This window comes from Akebia trifoliata, chromosome 9 (assembly GCF_017979445.1).
Source record: "Akebia trifoliata isolate Shusen 1 chromosome 9, ASM1797944v1, whole genome shotgun sequence".
Lineage (NCBI taxonomy): Eukaryota > Viridiplantae > Streptophyta > Magnoliopsida > Ranunculales > Lardizabalaceae > Akebia > Akebia trifoliata.
In genome coordinates, this window is record NC_141383.1 from 22,809,957 (window position 1) to 22,826,904 (window position 16,948).

At 35.5% G+C, this 16,948-nt stretch overlaps 1 protein-coding gene across 1 annotated transcript; it reads right to left on the bottom strand.

Moving 5' to 3' along the window:
* Nucleotides 1-7,717: 7,717 nt before the first annotated feature.
* LOC147394758 (RNA-binding KH domain-containing protein RCF3-like) lies at nucleotides 7,718-13,601 on the bottom strand. The gene is made up of 8 exons (XM_086453820.1): nucleotides 13,447-13,601; nucleotides 11,275-11,939; nucleotides 9,839-10,273; nucleotides 9,503-9,757; nucleotides 9,128-9,400; nucleotides 8,619-8,689; nucleotides 8,314-8,386; nucleotides 7,718-8,165 (listed from the first exon to the last, which is right to left on the bottom strand). The coding sequence occupies exons 2-7, from the start codon at nucleotides 11,851-11,853 to the stop codon at nucleotides 8,338-8,340; spliced, it is 1,662 nt and encodes a 553-aa protein (XP_086309946.1). The 5' UTR covers nucleotides 11,854-11,939; nucleotides 13,447-13,601; the 3' UTR covers nucleotides 7,718-8,165; nucleotides 8,314-8,337.
* Nucleotides 13,602-16,948: the final 3,347 nt, after the last annotated feature.

Genomic DNA, 16,948 nt, shown 5'->3' on the forward strand with positions numbered 1-16,948 from the left:
TCGACGGGGTGGTTCAATGACAATTTCGAATCCAATAAACGGTGAGAGTCTGTAGGTTGTGTGTTTGATACCTAGTATGAGCAATATTTCCTTGACACCCGTGAGATTATTCCCCCACTTTCAAGGTGAGTGTGATGTGCGGGCATTGCACCTACCCGGGAGAGGGTCTTATATGCCTTGGTTGCAACCCTAGCTCATTTGGTCCCCTTAGTCAGACATTAGTCCAAACACTCCCATTGTTAAAAAAATAAAGTTTCAATTAAGTTCATAAGTAAATATGAGATTTTGGATTTCAGGGGAATTGATTTTGGATTGGGTAACCTCCAATTATGTAAGTGATTCTAATTTCTAAGTACTAGTGAAACTCTCCTCTCTCATATGTGGACATAAGGTTAGTTGAACCACATAAATCTCATGTTTCCTCATTTTAAATATTTCTTGATTGTTTTTTATCACATATATTACAAGATTAAAGGATCCTAGATCACATAATATTTGATGAGTTCACCCTTATAAAGAGTTTAGATTGTATGCACCTAGAGTGGAGGATTATAATCCTCCTCCCATACCTCAATACATGCAATGTAGTTCTTGGAGAGTGGCTTACTTGGCATGTATTTGAGATGTGGGACCACCCTGAGTGCATACGGTCTAGACTCATTTAAAGAACATATGTATTCATGAAGTTATGTGGTGGAATTGCTTAACCTATTACAGCTAGACAGTGGTACCATGTCATTTTCATTTTTCAGCTAAGAGATTGCAACATTGTCCCTACATCTTAGGACAAGAAATAGAAATCTACAGCTCTCGATAGGAGAAGGGGAAGGGGAAGGGATCATATCACTTTCCCTCTCCCTATTCCTTTAATATAAATGTCACCGTCACGATTCTTTTTTAATTCTTTTCCAAACCCTAAACCTTGTGGTTTAGTTTTCGACTCATTTCCCTTTTCTCGTCGTTGTCGCAAAATAATCAAATGGCCATCCTTATGATTTTTAATAATATTAAAATCTCTCTAATATAACCTTTATACTCAGCACATCATACCAAATACCGTGCCCTAACACTATTGGACACTACAAATATCTTTTTAACATATTTTACAATCGATACTAATCAATAAAATAATTCTAAAATGACTTCATGTGAAAGCGTTCAACACTGCACTGACGTGGAGGTGTGCACAAAATCATGGATGTTTTTCTTCGGTGTACAAGTGAAAAGCATTTATAATTTCATGTATGTCACATCATTAGCTCAATGTCAAATGCAATGTCTTGCACAGGCACTCTAGTATTATTCTAATTAATATTAAAATTTAATGGTGTTAGACATCATTGAAATCAAGAAGATTTTTTTTTTTTTAATATATATATATATATTAATACAGAATCAAATCAAAGTAGGGGAGTATCAAAATTTATATAAATTAAATGAACAAGTTGGAAGAAAAAAGTTATTCTACACATTTAGGAATGAGTGATTTTGTGGGGGATACACCAACTTTAGTGGGGGCATTGTAGATATTTTTCCTTGTAGTTCAATCATACCTAAGGTGTCAATTGAACCCATTGACCCACTTTCCAGCCCACCTAAAAAAAAGGATCAGGGCCTTGATCTAGAGCCCGCGAAGGTAGGGTTGGACTCAAAAAATTTCAACCCATTAAATCCGAGCTGAGATAAGGCCTAACAATGACCAACTGGGCTGGTCCAGCCGGCTACCATATGATACATGTGCGTAGTTTGTATAAATAAATAAATGATTTTATATATAAAAAAATATCGAATATATATATCATGAATGATAGGTTTACTTTCATCTTTCTAGTTTTTTCAAATATCGACTAAGATATTAAAATCCTACTTTGATGAAAAGCAATATTGAATAGCTCCAAACCATTTTATAAAGTTCAAGAACTTAATATTTTATAGAACCCAAAATATCATAAATAAACCCTACCTGGGTCTATTCGGGCCCGGTTAGGACTTAATCAACTTAGGCCCAATAGGGGTATTGGGCTGGTATAAGGTATAGCCCACCTCTTTAGGTCCTACCAAACCCAGTCCAAAGTTTAAACTCACCCATTCCCATTGACAGCCAATCCTACCAACTCTATATACCCATTTAGCTTCTTTGCTGTTTATTTAGAGAGTTACTATTGCCACACCAACTGTCTACTATTCTTTGGTATTTACATGTGGCATTAGTAGAAGTTGGCGTGGCAATAGCAGCTCTCTTTATTTATTGCATGTTATGTCTTGTAAGTTGTAACCTTCCAATCTTACGATATTCAATAGAGTTCTTATTTTAATCCAAATACAATGGGAAATACATATAGGAGAGTTGGGGAGTTAATCATATTGTGGCTTTGGAAAAAAAAAATTCAAAAGTTTTGTTAAATTTACATCCAAATTTATGAATTTACATGGAGACTAACTCATCATCCCAAAGATTTAGGGGGACTGATAAGGTGACAATGTACTATAAAATACATTAAGAGAAGTTAAAATGCACATATTTTCTCTTCCTGGAACAACTGATCAAGGTTCTTTTTGTTGCCAAATCTGCAAAGAGAAGTGAGAGATAAGAAAAAACAGTCGAACTCAAAAATGGAAACAAGTATATAAGAAGGGCTCACAATAGCCATACCAATATTACTCTACCAACTCGTCCATATCAGATATCACCCCATTATCATCATGGATCTAGCATGAGAAAAGGAGGTAGAAATGTAGTCAAAGACAACTTGCCGATGTCTCTCCCTATATTTAACTTTATTTTATCTTGTTGGAGACATATTTACAATCATATCTAACTTCTTTGAAAACCTTTCAATAAATATAGTTTACAAGAATGTTTCTTAATATAATCTTTTAAATAACTAAGATTTAAGCTATCTATATTAATGTTTCTTTTTTTTTTTGGTTTTGCATGCTAACCATGTTTCATAGAATTTATATATGTTATATACTTGTATACATCTAAACCCATTAGATAAATATAATTTACATGCTTACTTCATAACATAATCATTTTAATAACTAATATTTAAGCTATCTAGTTAGTTCTGTTTCTTTTTTTCTTCTTTTCTTTTTTCGATTTTGTCAACCAAGTTTCAAGTCTAAAAGAACCCATTAAATAAAATATAATTTACATGCTTATTTCGTAATATAATTATTTAAATAACTAAGATTTAAATTATTTATGTATATTTTCAATCAATTTATATATGTCATACATATATATGTACATGCATTCAACTAAAATAAAATATAAAACAAAAAACTATTAAAGAAAGCTTGCCGGCAAGTCATCCTTGGCTGCACCACACAACCTCATCCCCACATGTAAGACCATAGATGAATAATAATATCAAAATAAAATAAACAAGCTAACACCATCATCATCATCATCATAATGATGTAAACCAACCACATCCATCCATTGGGATGACTAAAACAGACACTCAAACCAATCACACAATGGCACTAAACTTAAAGCATGATCTTTCTCAATGAAGAAAGATTATATTCTATGTTGGAGTCTAAGAAGAAAGAAAAACTCCTCTTTATTCCAATACAACTAACACAAGGAACAATGTCTCAAAGTGGGAAGTTGGAGAAGAAGAAGAAGAAGACGATTGGACTGAAAGACCAACTTGACAGATAATGGACTAATGGGGTTTGATTTTGAAGGAAGAATGAGTTGTTGGGTCTGTTTATAAAGAGTGCTTATTGTGTAGCTTAGCAGTCTAGAAAATTTAATTATATCTTTGTATAGAGAGGGACATGTTTGGGTTTGGTGTCTTTTGAGATTTTAACCAATGGGCCATAGGAGTACTAAGGAGTCAGATTTGACATGGCAGTGTTGGTGTCAAATCCAAGAAAATTCAGTCTAAAGTGTCTGACCAGTTTACCTAAGGTTGTGTGGCGCCTCCCTATAAAGAATAAATAAACCTATAAATAAGTTTGTAATTGTAACCTATAGGTTTATAACATGGTTTAGGTTTCTTTGTTGATAGGCAGTAGGGCCACCTCTTCAAAGCAAATTATTCTTGGTTGTGGTGTGTTTAATAGATGGAATTTCTAACTTTCAACTCTTGCAAACTGTTTCTTCCAAATAGGACTTGAAAGGAAGATGAGAATAATAATATCCTTTGAGATCTCATTTGTCAGAAAATTCTTTTTCCAAACATTGCATAAGCAAAATCACACCACCATTGTCAACGCCACATCATTGGTCCTCATGTATGGTGTCGACGTGTTTTTGTATATAATTGATCCATCATTGAACCCATTCACCCACTTTGCTTGGATTCTACTTTTTCAAATTTCATTTTCTCAGGGTCCAAAAACGGATTAGAATCCTCGTTTTTAAGGTAAAATGGGTGAAAATATAACCCCGAGTAAAATCCTATAAATTCGACCATGGACAAGTTAATTCATTTCGTACTAGATAAAGCATTTAACTCTATTTATAATTATTTATTTATATGAAAATAATATAAAATAAGATAGATTAATTAGAAGATATTCAGTCATAAAATCATATTTTATTGACTCAATCAATTTTTATTAACTTGATTGAGATTTTTAGAATATCATCTGAGTCATCTCATTTATCTCATGAGATGGTATGAAGCCTAAGACTACGTGTAAATCTATCTCAATGATGAACAATACAAATATGACTCAGGCGAGTCATCCCGATCTCAAACATGATTTGAAATTAGGGTTAGCAATGATCTGAAATGTACCCAATGTCTAAATTGATTCAATACGAAAAATTTTGAAAATTTGGATTTTCGGATCAGATTCGGGTTAAAATCTTATATTTGAAACAATTTCGGGTTAGTTTCGGATGTATCCCAATCCGTTGCGATTTTTTAAATAATTTTGTTATCATTATATAAATACATATAGATAAAACGTTTGTCTTTTTGGTTTACCTCTATATTTGGAGTTAGAAAATAGATTTTTTAAAATTTTATATGATTTTAAATTTTTTGAACATTGATAAATTGAAAAAAAAAAAAGTATGTGTTCGGAATTTTGAATCGGATCAATTTGGATTAAGGATGAAATGAAACAGTTTTGATTCAGTTCACATATTCATTAATTTGATCCGATCAGGTACATATTTAAAAAAATCGGATCAGTATTGAAGTGATACTAATCCAATACCAAACCAATCCGTTGCTGTCCCTATTTAAAACCATGTTAACTATTGCCTAACAATCGAGAAATTGCCACCCAACAACACAGGTTGAACCTTGCCTTGTGAAACGTCCTAATATACCATTAACCATATTACCCCCTCTAAGTTGCCTTTGAATCACTAGTAAACATATATTTTATAAGACATTTGCCCGATCACTATGCCTCTTGTTTGTACCTTGAGTGTAAACATAGATCGTATAGATAGTGGATCCTTCCCCTGTAACCTTGTTTCAGTTATTGCTCAGGATTACAGAGGCTTTCTTTCCTTGGGGTTGTAATTGGTCTAGGTGTTGACCTTTAAGAAAAAAAAAATTGAGCGTAAATTTCTATGGGATTACTTGCAGAAGTCAATACTTATAGGTGTATTCGAGACGAAGACAACCCTAATACACACAAAACCACCATTAACACCAACACAAACACCCTACCATAAAATATTTATAAGGTGTGTTGGGTCTATTATTTGGATTGACAGGTACACATTTATAGTTTTAAAATAAAATAACTCTCCCCAACATATTATTTTTTTTGTTAAAAACTTTAGTTTTTTTTTCCACAAAAACTTGTGATATTCCATGCATGGTTTTTAAACTCGGTATCGTGTCTCGTCTTGTTCAGCTCCGATACCGAGTTGTCTCGGACGAGTTTTCCGATACGTTTGAGACATCTCGGTCTCGGACGAGTTTAAAAATCATGGAGAATATACAAAGACGTTATAGAAGCACTTATGGCTAGTTCAAATGTTCAAAATAAATAAAGAGAAAAAAATGCTGAAGTCCATGCTTCATTTTATTTTGTTGAATTTCTCAGTTTTTCTTCCATTTGAATTGAAATATGGAAGCAACCGTACTGGCCATGCCAACATGTAAAGGCTTTGTGTGGTGTACAAACTAAATGTTTGAGGAAAATATTGGGAAATAGCTTCAGTTACTAATTTATTTGGCTTCTCAATGATTATTTCTCAATTTCTTTATTTTAGTGATTGATCTATGGCTTGGTCAAGGAATCAAGATTATTTGTTCACTTCGATCTATGTACTATAAAATACCAAAAATAAATAAATTATAATACTTCGAAATAATTTTGTAATTAATTATCAAAAATAAAATTGATGGACTTTTCCACCCTCTAGTCTCTAAAGGTTTAAACTATGGGAGTCTTAATAAGATAATTTAATCCAACAGTCAAGCTGGATCTCATGTTGTACACCTATTCACAACCACTAAAAGAGTTCAATCCACCAACAATTAGAACTGCAACTTGGGCGGACTAGCCCGAACTCAATCCCATTGATGGACAAACCTGAGCCGAGTTATATAGAAAACGAGTTGGGGCTGAGGAATTGAGCAACCCCAAACCGATGTCTTTATACTAACATACAAATATTTTTAATGTGGACAAATGGATATCATTAATATGAGCTCATTTTTTTTCTTCTTTGTTTATTTATTTATTTATTTATGATGTAATCAAAATGAAATTAAATATATTCAACAAGTCAACCCACCCGAAATTACCTAATTCGGGAGATAACCTGAGCTCAACCCAGTTTTAAAAGTTTAAGCTTGGGTTGAGCTCAGACTTAATGGTTGGGTTGAGTTGAACTCGGGTTGGAGGTTCTATGTCAAAGTGACACCTCTTCTCATTTAAGAGATTTACGAGTAGGCTCATTTAAGATATTAACGAGTAGGGAAGAGAAGGGCGTAATGTTTGAATTTGAAAAGCGAACACATTAGGTAAATTAGACAAGAAAAATAATAAAATGGAGAATCAAATACCAGGTAATTACCTTTAGTAATAATTATAAATGATAATAAATAAAAAAAATTAACATTAACTCCTTTACCCACAGATGAACACGACGACTATTTCACACCCTACCATCAACACCAAATTACATGCAGGATATGTAATACAGACACAAATGGCATTCAGCCACAACTGTTGCAAACATAAAGATCACGCCAATCCCTTCTAAGCTTGCTCGCATCTTTGTCATCCCAAAATATATAAAACCAGCCTTTTCCTTCAAACCTTGGCACACCAAAGCAGAAATGCACCTGTCTTATCATTTTTTTTGGTTTATTGTTTGGATAAGTGCCTCCTACCTTTCAACAACTCTGCAGACTAACCGCCAAATATATTTATGTAATTGTTCAGCAAATGAAGTCGGGTTCAAATATATTTATGTAATTGTTCAGCAAATGAAGTCGGGTTCAAGGGGGGCTTTGAACTAAGGATTTGGTAACACTCCACATGTCTTACCACTTATAGCTAAATTGGCACTTCATATAGAGAAATGACATTTATCATACTGATCTCATTAAAAACAGGATTACTGATGTATTTAAAAATATATATATATATTAAAGTGCATAGGTGAGCCATAGAATATATGATGATTAAGACATGGAAAATATTATAAGGTTAAGACGTAAATCATCATCCAAAACCTGATAAAGTGATACACAAGATTTATGACAAAATATTAATCTAAGCATCAAAGAAAAGCTCAGTCGCCTGAATGCCAAAAGTTTCAAATAACACCGTCATAAAAAATTCTAATAAAACATAAAACCAATACAAATGAGATCTAATTTTGAACATAAAACCAAATTACGAATCCTAATAAAACTGAGACACTATGGCCACTAGAATTAGGTGACAGACAAGTGAATACAGTTGCTGCGAGTATTAAAAGCATCCTGACAATATATATAGGCCCTTGAGATCATATAATGGAACAAGGTAAAATGTCATGTGAAATCTGCGTAAGGATTGAATGGTGAATAACATCACTGTATAATGTTGGTCCTCCTAAAACAAATCTTCATGGGTAGGCCATTATTTTCTCAAACACTGTTCGTCTTGGTCTTCAGGTCTAGGCTGGAGGCTTTCATCAATAAAGACAGTAGGCTGGCTTCAGACTTCATGGATCTCAACTGTTTTCATAGGATTGGAGGAAACAAAGGTAAAACAGGAGTATTAGAAATCGAAATGTAGGAGTGCTGGCTAGGTTAAAATAGCTAATTGCCATATCTTATAATGTGACGACTAGCGATAAAAAATGTGAGGGAGACGATCATCTACCTTCCGATCCCACTCACCAGGGACCTAATAACCATGGCGTTTCCCATGAGAACTAGGGTTTTGACCAGATAACCTGGTGACAAAAGCTAAAAATTAGGAATCATGGGTAGACAAATAAATTGTAATAATAACCAAACAATACGAGCTTCGCAGCAATTATTAAACTAGAAACCTTTGCACACATATTTGCAGTAAATACTAAATAAAGCATACGAAAAGTGATGAGAGATATTTCTTCAGCCAACTAAATTTTAAAAAAAAAATCAACATATATATGAGAGATTTGACATCGAAAGAACTCTTACCCAGCACTACCAGAACGGCCAGAAGAGTAGCCACCATACACTCCATAACCACTACCACCACCACCACCACTCTGCAAAAGAGAAATAGAAACATAAAACTCATTAAAAAGAAACTAGAAGGTGGCATGTGCAAACACACATGAATCAAAAGGGCAATTTAAAATATTGATTTAAAGGAGTTTTGAAGATTACATGGTAAAAGAGATACCTTTTTATTTTACCAAAATGACACCTTTTTATTTTACCAAAATGACCCTTGATTATATTAAATCTAAATATAAAAGTGGGGGCATTTATCGCCACTCAAACTTTTGGTGTCGAACCACTTCTACACTGCCTTCTCTTATTATAATAGTAAAGAAGAGAGGAAAAAAATAGTATAATTGTCGAGAGATGAGATAGTAGATTTTTTTCAGGAAAATTGTAATTGTGTCCCAGCCCGGAAAAGCCCTTAATGAAAACAGATTTGCAGAAATAAGATAACCATGCCCATGTGCAAACAATAATACCTGTGAACCACCATAACTTCCATAACCATCACTGGGAGGCACAGCTCTTGAACTACCATATCCATCGGAATAAGAAGAGTATCCGCCACGTCCATGGGATTTACTGTCTTTACTCCCATATGTCGAACCATCTGATACATCTGCTGACATGGGAAAGTAGGGAACAGCCCGTGGAAAAGCAGACAATGCACCTTCCCTGTCAAAAAAATTGGCTCTTAACCGTGTTGTTACTTGGACAAGAGCATTCCGAGCAACTTCAATGTCTCCGCTGATCTGAGCATCATCACCATATAGTTATATAAAACATAGTTGCTTTAATGAAGATACATGATGTTGATAAAACATTATGTTATGGAAGTAAGATAGTTTCTTTACCTGAACCATCTCATCATCTTTGGATGCAACTTTGGGAAGGTCTTCCTTTGAAAGAATGCGAATATTTGCTCTTGTAAGACTCCTCATCTCAGAAATGATAGCCCCACCTTTACCGATTAGACATCCAATACGGGATGTTGGCACAAGTAGACGGGTAGTATAAGATTCACCAGATTCTTTTTCAACTTTCTCACTGCATCTGGGCTGCAAGCGCACTGCTGCATCGATAGTTGGGGATATTGGGTCTTCAAAAACCTGACGGAGCATATATTAAACTACTGCCACAACACATCAATATACATTTTGTTCATCTATACAAAGTTTAAGATGCCTTACCTCTTTTGCTGAGATAGATATTATGCATTCATCTCCTTCAGTAGCTGAACTATGAACTTTGATATGTGCACCAGATTCCTGCCTAATTTGTTTAATAATACCACCACCCTTGCCTATCACACCCCCAATATTTTCACTTGGGCAAATCAAACAAAGAGAAAATTCCTTTGCAGATCTCTCATCCCTTGGAGCAGGGTAAAAAGGATTCGAAGACCACTCACCTCCAGTATCACCTTTGTACCCTCCATAAGAACCCATCAACGGAGCTAAACCCATGATAGGGCCACCTGCACTTGGACCCATGAATGGACCACCAGACTGATACATGTTGGGAGTGGAAGAGGTGAGTAAATGCTGGGATTTAGATGGGTTATCGTGAAGTCGAGATGAAATTTCACGAAGAGCCTTCTTCACAACTGGGGCTTCCCCAGATATCTGAAACCCAAAAAAAAAAAAAAACTTGAGCTAATTCCATTTCGCTAATGTGTTTACATCATCAATTTAAACAAATTAGAAAATTTTGCAGTTCCAAATTCATGGACACTCTAAACAACTAAGAGACATACGAGTTTAGTGTTCAACTGGTACCATTGAAATGTCCACACCGGTGATGGATTTACTCAGCTACAACACTCAACAATATACAACCTCTCCAGAATACAGAAATTACAAATGCATTTCAATGATGGACAATTTCTTACAAGATCCAAGAAAATAATCAGAGTATACAAACGTATTTAGACAGTATACAAATGACATCTAACACATTCTAAATCTTCTATTGGTATGCATATGTCAACATAAACCAGGTAAAAAATAGAGAGGACATAAGTAGATAGGAGCCACAATTAGGGCTTAAATGGGTCAGATTAGGCACGGATATGAGTATATCCATATTCAAATCCAAATGTTTTTTATCTGGATCCAAATTCGTATCTGAATTTGACTCGGATTCTACTAATAAACCATATCTGAATCATTTTGTTTTCACTTACTCCGGATCCAAATCCAACCTGACCAAATTGCTTGATTTGAGTCGGATAATTCGGTATAGTTTAACATTTTTTCTTCTATATTTGTTTGTTAATTGCCATACTAATCTATTTTACTATTATAATCATTTTATTTTATAAGAATTATATTATATTAACTTAGTGGATAAGGATATTTTGAAAAACCTAAAACTATAATTTTCAAAGCAATATATAATTTGGGTCTAGTCGTATATATGGATGGATCCACATTCGACACAGATCTAACTCGAATCATTGGACATCAAACCATATTCAACCCATTTTTTTATTCGGATCAACTCCAAGGACGTAAACCCTCTATACGGGCTTCAGATCAAATCTGACCATTTTATGCTCTAGCCACAATGAAAAATAGAGTGCATCCAAAATAAGAAACAACAAAGGAAAAAAGACTCATGTTACCTGAAGAAGCTCATCACTACCCAAAGCACAAGGAGGTAGGTGTTCGTCCTTTAGAATGCGGACCTTAGCACCGGTCTCACTTCGTATGCTTTGAATTATCTGCCCTCCTTTCCCAATAATACCTCCAATCTGATCTGATGGCACAAGTAACCGAGCAGTAACTTCTTGTGCCTCTTCACCATCTTCATCAGCAGATAATTCATCGTCAACAAGCCTGTCATGTACCCTGAAGAGAGCATCTTGTGCTGGACAAATAAAATCACCACCATCTTCCAAGGGACTAGTTCCTTTGTTTGAACTAAAGATAGTAACAACACGTTCATCACAACCTGGCACGGTATCACCAATCCTAATCTTTGACTGACTTTCTGCCCTTAATTTCTTAACAATCTCACCTCCCCTACCAATGATACTGCCGATCTTTCTCCCAGGACATAAGTAACGGTATACAGTATCTTCCTGGCCAGGAGCATATTGTTCTCTATCATCGCCAGAGTTTCTTCTTTTACTTCCTCCATTATCAGCATAATCAAGTTGAGATTGGGATCGCTTACCATACTTATTTCTCTGACCAGCCATAATGGAATATTTTGTCTGGTTTATATTAAAAGATGAAATAGAATGGATGGCAATAAATGATGATGATCGATTTCCAGATAAAATAACTGCAAAGATAAGACAATGGATGAGAAGATGACCGTATAACGCGAATTTTTTTTTTTTTCCATATCAAGGGTTAAACAATAGAGAGAGAGAGAGAGAGAGAGGCAAGGGGCGCTTCAAAGGGATTAAGTATTTAAAAAAGGGAATGCCATTCAACATTACAAAGTCATAAAGAGTTATGATTCAGAGCGTTGTCCTGTTCCCTTAATAACATACAGTATCTACGTGGCACGTTTTAGGAGTTTTACATTTCGGTTGGAGGTTAAACACATCGGGCTTCATACAATGTAGAAAACGGCTTGGTTAGGAGCCCGATGTGTTTTAAACTCCTAATAAAAACGTGCCACGTAGACAATGTTTCTATTCTATTGGAACAGGACACCACTCTGGATCCTGATTCAATCATAAAAGGCTACTAAACATTGCCGACCAATCATCTGAGAATATGATGAAATGCAAAGTAAAAAAAAATAAGGTGCAGTGTGTATCATGTCTTGATTTATTTGTTTTTTTTCTTAAAATTACATATCCTAATTCCTAATAAATTTTGCATTCCGGTTGGGAAAATGAGATTCAATTTACTTGGCCTATTTAAACTAGCATTAAATTCAAGACTACAATAATGATAATTTTCATCCCCAAAATAATTGAAATGGAAAAATACCCAAAAGAAATTTAGATTTCCTCTATGGTATCATACAGAAAGTCCATGCAAAAATGCACTGTATTGTATCAAAGAGGTACCCATAGACCGGTAAATCCAAGAAAAGAGACCGATAAAAATTAAATAAGCAAGCTCAACCCAAACCAAGCCATAAGGAAAAGAGAAAGAAATTGTCTTGCCCACATCTCGAGAAATACGTCCTCTTTAGGTCTGCACTACTGGTCCTCGGGATTCAAATCTTGGACCAAGACACTCGAAGGAGAACGTCTCCCAATGCCCCTAATTTTAGGGGCCAGATTGGGTTCTTCAAATATTCAAAATTAATCAAGCACTTCTAAAGCATCAATTTTTTTTATGGATAATTACTTCTAAAGAATTAAATTGTCCACAAAATGCATGTTAACCTCCAAAATCAAACAATATCTACCAAAATTCAGTAACCCTATCTTCCACATAATCGTACAAATCAGGACCACGAAAGAGCACCACAGTAAAAAAAAAGAAATTAATTCTTTAAAACAAAACCCTAATGAACAAAACCAATAAGAAGATACAAAACACGGAGATTAAACCTCCAATGGTCTCAAGTTAAATTTTTAAACTTGAAAACCAGAACACACTCAGAATCAAATAAGGAAAAAAAAAAAAACAAAACAAAAACTAAACGCTTCGAAGAATCAAAAAGAAAAGTGAATATTTGTAGAATAAATAGCTCTAAATCCACACCCAAAAAAAAAAAAAAAGCAATATTAACGAAATTTATATCGATTTGCACAGCAGAGAAAGGAGAAGATGGATTACGAAGTAATCTTAGAAATCAGAGATGATATGAATAATGCACCTACCTGTAGTTGTTAATCACGAAACCTAGAAATGGAAAATCGAGAGCTCCGCAAGATACAGAAGAACTAGTGATACTCGGTGAAATGGTGGATGAGATGACCGCCTCTTCATGAAATATCTCGATTCTTAAGAGTTGAGAATTGAGACCACGACTCCTAGAGCTAGGGTTTTGAAATTACATTAAGGTCCTTGATTAAATCGTGGAATTTTAAAAACCATCTTTTTCTAAGTTTTGGTTTGGGCTTGTCCTTACTATAGTATCCCATCTTTTTGCCGCTCCCGCTCTCAATCCTCGTTACGGCGCTTCGGGAGCGAATCCTTCTCTAATTCCCATTCTCAAAATACGGAAACCCGCTTCCAAGAGGTTCAAAATCCGGTTTTCATGAAGATTCATATTCTATCATTATATTTAGTATTTTTTTTTTATTTTAACTTTAGAGTTTTTAATTTTATATTAAAGTCCTTAATTAAATTGTCTGATTTCAAAAAATTGGGAGTCGCAATGGGTGTACGTGTCGTGTGGGGATAAGGGTATTATGAAAATTTACCAAACTCAAACTTAACCCATTTGATAAATGTGTCAAGAACTTTAACCCAAACCAACCAACCCATTTATAAATAGGTATATTTGACCCAACTCATATGTTACATCTTTAATAAAATTCTAATATTTATTGAAAAAAATAAGTTTCATTTCCTCCACTAAAAATAAAGTCATATAACTATAAACTAATTATAATGATGAAAAATAACTTTCTTTATAAAAAAAAAAAAAGAAATTCATATTATTTTTTCATTTACAGTCATATGTGGCATCAGGTCATGTTTTTGGATGTCATAAGGTGATGTGATTAAAAAAATATAAATAAATAATTTAGTAAAAAATGTATTTTTTCTTTTTCAAACTAAAAGCTTAGCCATTAATTATTTGAAAAATATCTTAAAACATTTTTTATATTATACAAAAAATTGAAAGAAAAATAATATTGTAGGAAAATTTTAGGAAATTTTAGCAACAAAAAAATGAGTAATTTAAAATTTTATTAAATAATTATTGGTATATTTAAAATTACTTGTTTATGACAGAATAACTAAACTTGTCAAAACATGTTGACGCCCTAACCCAAACCCAAACCATTTAATAATTGTGGTAGATGGGTTGACATTATTATGACCTATACCCACTAATTTTGTGTCAATTTCAAGTTATGTTTGCAGGTCGTATTAAGGTTGCCACCCCTAAAAAATCATATTTTATAAGTTTTTGTTTGGGCTTGTCCTTAACGATCCCTTTGTCACTCTTGCTCTCAATCCCACCATGGCACTTTAGGAGCAAATCATTTTCCAATCCCCATTCTCAAAATATAGAAACTCACTTTCAAGAGGTTCAGAAATTGCTTTTCATGAAGTTTCATAGTCTATCATTATATTTATTATTTATAATTTTTAAGTCTTGACTCTAGGATTTTGAATTTACATTAAGGTCTTGATTAAATCGTGGAATTTCGAAAAATCATTTTTTTTTAAGTTTTGGTTTTGGTTTGGGTTTGTTCTTTCTACAATTGAAAAGGGCGAAAAGGGTCAATCCACAGGGTAAAAAGGACAGAAAGTTAATCAATGTGTAGACGCGTGATTTCGTCATTATGATGACTACATCTACAATGATTTGGAGTCGCCACCATTCAAGTTGGATGTGGGTGTGAATGGTCACCCGGGGTACATTTTCCAAAAGATGAGATTTTTGGGCATTTTAGTGACTCACAATGGATAAGGGGTAGTCAAACCTCGAGATTTGGGTAAGCGGCTCGGTTGGAGAAAAGGGAGGTGTTAGGCACCCTTTCCTCCCCGCCACGTGGCGGTAACCTCAAATAACTCGATCATTTTTTATTTTTAAAAGAAGGTGAAAAAAATGTGCCACGTGGGTGCATATGTTCCCTAAGTAGGGATTCATTTTTCGGCTTGATCATAGGGTCATTTCATTAATGGAAATGACTCTTATGAACCTTAGCCTTGGGGCCCAATCATCAAAAGGGGTAAAATAAAATAGAAGAAGGGGGTGTTAGAAGAGGGAAAGAGTAGAAGGTTAGAAAAGAGCGGGGGGTGTGCTTCAAACCACCTTGTGTCTCTTGTTTCTTCTTTTCTTCTTCTTGCTTGAGTCTTCTTGAGTCCTTAGTATAATAATGAGAGTATGAGAATGGGAAGAGGTGATTAGAGAGAGTAGGGATTTCTTTGTTTTAGTGAGACTTGTAGAGGATTTGTGTGAAAGAGTTGGTAAACTTGGTGAGAATTTGATGATGGTTGTTTGTAGAGAGAGTGTTGGGGAGAAGTTTTGTAATGAGAAGTTGGGGGCCTTTTTGGGAAGAGGATGAGGGTATTTATTATCGATGTTTAGGAGTTATTTTAGGGATATAATGGGTGAAGTGAAGAAAATGGGTAGATGATTCTGAGTTTGAGAGAGCAGTGGGTGTAATTTAGAGGAGATTGGCGGGTCTATAGGTACGGGGGGTTAAATGGGTGCGTTTTTTAGCCCCCCCGGGATTTGGATCCTACCCAACCCTTTGGGTGGAGTGTTTGTGAGGTGAATTTAAGCGTGGTGGTTGTGATTTGATTTAGCAGCATGGCGGATTTAAATGGTGGTTGACGCCTCTTTGGGCGGGTGAGGCGATCTGCCCTGTGTTAAGGTGGGGGGCCCTGCCGGGTTGGGGCTAGGTTGCTGGGCGCGGTTGCCGTGTTTGCCCGTTGCGCGGACTGGTGTAGGTTTTAGGTTGTAGATGTCGGTTTTGTCGGGCCCTGCTGCGCGTCGCTTACGGGGAGGTTAGGTTACGGGGTGTGGGTCGCTGATGCGGTTTGCTTTGCGCGAACCGGTGGCTAGGGTTGCTGTGTGGGTCGATGGGCTTTTCCAGCCCTCCTGGGTACCGGTGGTTGGGGCGGGCGGTGCGCTGGGGTTGCTGCCCTGTGTCATCATCTTTGATGCTCCCCGGCGTGCTTGGTTGCTGTGGGTGTGGTTTATGGGTTCGGGATTGTGGGTTGGATAATGCCTTGGCTCTGGATTCCTGATTTGTGGGCTTTGTTCGTGTTGGGCTTGGGTTTTTTCGCCCTGGTTTTGGGTTCCGGAGGCGGAGCGGTGATAGTAGCGGAGGGGTAGGCATCCAAGTCTCACCTTTTTAATTTTTTAATTTTTTTAGATTTTTTACAATCATTAATTTGATCAAAAATGCCGTGTTGGCGAATCGGGCTTTTAGGCCCGTTGGTGAAATTTATCGAAAATTTGACGTTTTTTATTTTTGGAAGCGGAGCGGTGAATGTTGGGGAAGTCGTAAGGTAGGCCGAGTCCTTTTGGTGGCCTCCTAAACCATTGAGAGGTCTTAGGGGCCTCGGTTTGGTAAAAATGTTCATTTTCAATGAGTTGGGCCCTTAAGGCCCGTTGGCCCATTTATTTGGAAAATCGATATTTTTGGGCCCTTTCGAGAAGTGGCCCGTTCAAATTGAGGTGTCTACAGCTGC

What these genes read in the sequence shown, in the direction of transcription:
- LOC147394758 (XM_086453820.1), bottom strand. Translation starts at nt 11,853, where the DNA reads ATGGCTGGTCAGAGAAATAAGTATGGTAAGCGATCCCAATCTCAACTT. An exon ending in TATCTATCTCAGCAAAAGAG is followed by an intron (nt 9,758 to 9,838) that starts GTAAGGCATCTT and finishes ATGCTCCGTCAG; the next exon opens with GTTTTTGAAGACCCAATATC. An exon ending in GGCCGTTCTGGTAGTGCTGG is followed by an intron (nt 8,387 to 8,618) that starts GTAAGAGTTCTT and finishes TTTTGTCACCAG; the next exon opens with GTTATCTGGTCAAAACCCTA.